This window comes from Maylandia zebra, linkage group LG8, assembly GCF_041146795.1.
Source record: "Maylandia zebra isolate NMK-2024a linkage group LG8, Mzebra_GT3a, whole genome shotgun sequence".
Taxonomy (NCBI): Eukaryota; Metazoa; Chordata; class Actinopteri; order Cichliformes; family Cichlidae; genus Maylandia; species Maylandia zebra.
Genome location: NC_135174.1, coordinates 5861513 through 5865939, shown reverse-complemented (window position 1 = coordinate 5865939; position 4427 = coordinate 5861513). Strand labels below are relative to the sequence as shown.

Below are 4427 nucleotides of genomic sequence, written 5' to 3'. Positions count from 1 at the left end.
GTTGCGGAAAGTCACTGAGTGTTAAGGATGGTGAGTTAGTGAACCCAGACGCGGACCTCTCGTTAAAGTTGAACAGTGTCTTTATTTACAGTGAAGCCAATCCACAGTTATCCATAGTGCAAGTCCCTTCAGTGCTCCTCTCCCCGTCTCTCCTCGTGTGTCCACACAACTCCCGTGAATCAGTGACGTCTCTCCTTCCGTCTCGTTCGCTTCCTGGGAAAAGGCAAAACAGCCACGATTAGCCTCCCTCCGCTATCAAACACTTGCTTTACCCTTGCTGAGCTCGAGTCACTACCAGGCTTGGTGCAATACTCCAGCGCTGTCTGTCACTCAGCCACACCATTAAATAGCTCTGCCAACGACGGTGGATGATTGGCAGCAGCTGGCGAGGAATCAGTCGCAGGTGGGACAGCAGGTCAGAGCGGCAGCACTTCCGGCTCGGAGATCTCCCATTGCTACGCGACCGCGTAACAATCGCAGCGGAGCAGGAGAGGAAAAAACAGAGCGAGAGAGAGGAGAACAAACACACACATACACACAGGTCGCCGGTCGGGGCACCGTCAGACCTGACACTGAGACTCAAATAGCATCAAATAGTTCCTGCAAAACCTTGGTTATATGTTGTGTCGTTACTGTCCTGAAGTATGAATCCTTTGCCACAAAGATGCAAACCAGGATCGAGTCACTTCTCACTTACAGTGGAGTCCAATATTTATCTTATTAAATGTGGTCACTAGAACATTAAAAACACTCTAAGCAGGAGGAGAGTTATTCAGTATTTATTGTACAAACAGAGGATCAGTGATTGATGTAATCCCCTTTCATCTTCTACTCTTTTCACAGGAGAGCATGTATAGAAGCATGATGAAATGGAGCACCACTGTAAGTCAGCAGTCACATAAATCTGTCTTGTAAAAGCAGCAGGCTCGGGTCTCCCTGATCTTAACGCTGGTTGTTTTTCAGCATGTTCTGGAGTCGGAGTCTCTGGAGGACCGGCTGCTGAGTGTGGAGGTCTCCGAGGTGAATGTGGACCTTGTCATGATGATCATGGAAGTGGTGGCGTCCATTGCTGCTTTTGTCAGATTCTTGCCGCTTGCCAACAGGGTACGATTTCATAAACACGTGCAACTTTTTTATGTTTTACAGAAGGCTGCAAGGCTTGTCATGGTGTCTGCTGTTCTTTTCATATTGAGAAACATTTTAAATGAGTCTGAAGGAGACTTTGTGTTTTTTTAACACGAGTTGAGCAAGTTTAAATATTCCATGTACAGACAGTCCCTGCGGCAGGCAATCTGAATTTGACATGCCTTTGCAAACACTGGTGAAGAAGGACTGCCTGAAATGCAGCAAGTTCTCAACCAAGTAGTAATCTTATGACCTGTTCAGCCTTTTGTCCTGGCCCATCGAGCAGGGGAGATCCCTGCAGTTTGAGGCAGCGCTAAGTTATTCTTTTAGTGTTTCTTGCTCAGTGGTTTTATTGTTCAATCAAAAACTTTGCAAAAGTATAGAAATATGTTTGCACTTATTTCCCATTTGCAAGTTTAAAACCCCAAGATTTTTTTTTCTTTGCCTTGTACTATCGTACAGGGCAGTAGAGAAACTCGCCAGGACAAATTCTTTATCGCCCTGTACAATACAAATCGTGCCTGTAGCACACCCATTGAGTACCACTGTGTTGCTCAAATATCCTTTCTGTTTTCTCAGATATGCATTGAGATGGCCGAACCTGGTGGATTAACACAGGTGATGGAGAGCAAAGTCACCAAGGACTATTTATCTGCTTGGTAAGTGTGTCCCACAATCAGAAGTGAGAAAAAGAGGAAATTTATTTTACACTGTGTTTGTTCATTTTCTTTAAAGTGTCTTCATGTCTGTCTGACCTTGTGCTTTTTTCTCTCCTCTTCATAGGAGTAAAGCTGGACGTATTGAGTCGTGAGTATCTTTCTTTTTCAGGTTTAGTGGCAGAGTCAAATATACCATACACTCCTCAAGGTCGTCTATAGTAAACAGTTCCCAAAGATGCAAAAAGAGAAGAATGTGATTTAGATATAAGCAACTCTAGATTAGGAATTTGAAATGGAATTTCTTATTTCACATGAACATTTTGTGACAACAAACCTCTTTTCGTGGTAACCTACTGGCATCTTTGCTTTTAAATTCCGTTTGAAGAGCCTGAAACAGCGTCTGCAAGACTCTGGTGACAACAAAGTTAACCTCAAAATGAAAACCAAGAAGACCGCAGAATCGACTGATGCAGTGACCAAAGGTGACTGCCAGGCGGAGAGCTAGAGGACCGAGGAGGAGGCAGTGACCCAGCCCGATGCTGCAGCCGCCCCTGCTGGACAGCAGCCAGAGCCCAAGTGTCCTGATGACGAGACACAGGAGGGAGAGGAGAATGATGGATGGAGCATGGCCGACATTAAAGGTACAAAGAGCTGCTTTAAATCAGCAAAATACACCGCTCTGACAGCCAAAACACAGTAAAGTGAATATAAAAAGAAAAGTTGTGATATTTTATGGCTCTGATCTCATATTTGTGCTCCTCACTGTGCTACAGACATTCAGCCTGGTGGTAGTAATATATTTTACATATGTGGTGGTTAAAAAAAGCTCCGTTGGTGCGATGACTATATCCCACACCATCACCAGCCTGAGATTTTGATACAAGGCAGGATGGATCCAAGATTTCTGACCCTACCATCCTAATGTCACAGCAGAAACTGAGATTCAACAGACCAGGCAGCGTTTTTATTTTACAGCGTTGCTGAGCCTGTGTGAATTGTACCCTCAGTTTTGCGTTCTTAGCTTAGAGAAGTCGAACCCAGTGTGGTCTTCTGCTGCTGTAGCTCATCTGCTTCAGTGTTGGATGTGCTGTGCGTTCAGAGATACTCTTGTGCATTGTAATAAGTGGTTGTTTGGCTTGCTCTGGCCTTCCGGTCAGCGTGAAGCAGTTATTTCATTCTCCTCTAAACTCAAAAATGCATTTCCTCCAGGGAACTGCCACTCCCTGGATATTTTCTGTTTCAGACGATTTTATGTAAACCCTAGAGATGCTTCTGTGGGAAAATCCCAGCAGATCAGCAGTTTTTGAAATGCTAAGATCAGCAAACATGCCACGTTTAAGTGACTTAAATTATTTTTCTTCTTCATTCTGATGCTCAGTTTGAATTTCAGCAGGTCATCTGACCATGTCTACATACCTAAATCACTAAGTTGCTGCCATGTGATTGGCTGATTAGAGAGTCACATTAATGAGCAGTCAAACAGGTGTACCTAATAAAGTGGCCGATGAAGGTTTCAGCTTTTCAAGTAAATCGAAATCATTTGTTCAATTATTATTGAGTTATAATTGAATGTTTAAATATTTTATAAACCCAGTGGCTCCTGTAGCAGATTTGTTGATGATTAACGTGTCGCTCTTTTCATTTTCAGTTGTGGGTAAACGCAGGAGGGAGCTTGTCGGACCTGAGGCAAAGCCATCTCGCTCTCAGTCTCCGTGTGTTGTAGCAGATTTCAGACTGCCTCAGTTCAACCCTAACAGCCCCATCGGTCAGACACACACACTCTAAATTCAAATGTGTTGTTAATACTTGTCTAATCTTCCTGTTTCTGCTTCTCTGCAGGTCAGGAGTTTGTGGTCCCTAAATCAGGATTTTTCTGTAACATCTGCTCTGTTTTCTGCCTGAATGAGAAGACCGCCAAGGAACTCCACTGCTGCAGCCAGAAACACTACGACAACCTGCAGGTACGCACGCACATACATATACACGATTCAGCACACAAAATCACACTGTTGGCCTAACGATGTTTGTTTTCTCGCTTTTCTGTTTTTTTAGAAATATTATGAGGAACGTCGACAAAGAGCTACAAAAACTTTGTCTCAGACGTCTCCAGGCTCCGGTTCTGACTGATGGACCTGATCTACTGTATTTTTAACACATAACTGTGCAGAGTGTATATATATATGTATATGTGTGTGTATGTGTGTCCTGGATGACTGTGTACATGTTTGGGGTTTTGTGATTTGTTTCTTCCAAACGGCCGGCAGACAGAACGTTTAAAAAAAAGGACATTTATCATTTCTTCTCCAGCCAGCCCTTCTCATGGTTTTTACAAAGTACACAGCACAGCAGATTCTGCAATATTCTTACACATCAATTACACATGGAAACCTACCTACCTACTTCTGTCTTCATTCTAAACAATTACACTTTCTGGAAAGTGCTTTCAATAAAACACAAAACAAAACCATCTTTTCTTTGCTTTTTTTTATTCAACATCTCTTCACGGTGTAGTGAGGAAGGCCAAAAACAAAGAGAGCCTACCAAGGTAATATTCAAGTAGGCGCACTTTTGAAGTGGTGAAAGGCAAAGGCATGAGTGCAAGCCTAATAAAAGCTAATAGGAGAGATGTAGAGCCGGCAGAGG

General features: G+C 43.3%; 1 protein-coding gene across 4 annotated transcripts; it reads left to right on the top strand.

Moving 5' to 3' along the window:
- The first annotated feature begins 314 nt into the window (after nt 1–314).
- Nucleotides 315–4040, top strand: LOC143412311 (matrin-3-like). Of its 4 annotated transcripts, XM_076887222.1 has the most exons (9): nt 315–403; nt 844–882; nt 964–1104; nt 1705–1784; nt 1909–1932; nt 2170–2425; nt 3433–3549; nt 3624–3745; nt 3837–4040. In XM_076887222.1, the coding sequence occupies exons 2-6, from the start codon at nt 850–852 to the stop codon at nt 2174–2176; spliced, it is 285 nt and encodes a 94-aa protein (XP_076743337.1). In that variant the 5' UTR covers nt 315–403; nt 844–849; the 3' UTR covers nt 2177–2425; nt 3433–3549; nt 3624–3745; nt 3837–4040. The 4 variants fall into 4 exon arrangements, with proteins under 4 accessions (XP_076743337.1, XP_076743336.1, XP_076743334.1 ...); XM_076887221.1 differs by lacking the exon at nt 315–403 and having other exon boundaries at nt 439–882; XM_076887219.1 differs by lacking the exons at nt 315–403; nt 844–882; nt 964–1104; nt 1705–1784; nt 1909–1932 and having other exon boundaries at nt 2176–2425; nt 3433–3496.
- The last annotated feature ends 387 nt before the right edge of the window (nt 4041–4427 follow it).

Coding starts and splice junctions, on each gene's coding strand:
- LOC143412311 (XM_076887219.1), top strand. CDS start 2,321: ATGCTGCAGCCGCCCCTGCTGGACAGCAGCCAGAGCCCAAGTGTCCTG. Junction 2,426..3,432: donor GAGCATGGCCGACATTAAAG/GTACAAAGAGCT, acceptor TTTCATTTTCAG/TTGTGGGTAAACGCAGGAGG. Junction 3,497..3,623: donor CCATCTCGCTCTCAGTCTCC/GTGTGTTGTAGC, acceptor GCTTCTCTGCAG/GTCAGGAGTTTGTGGTCCCT.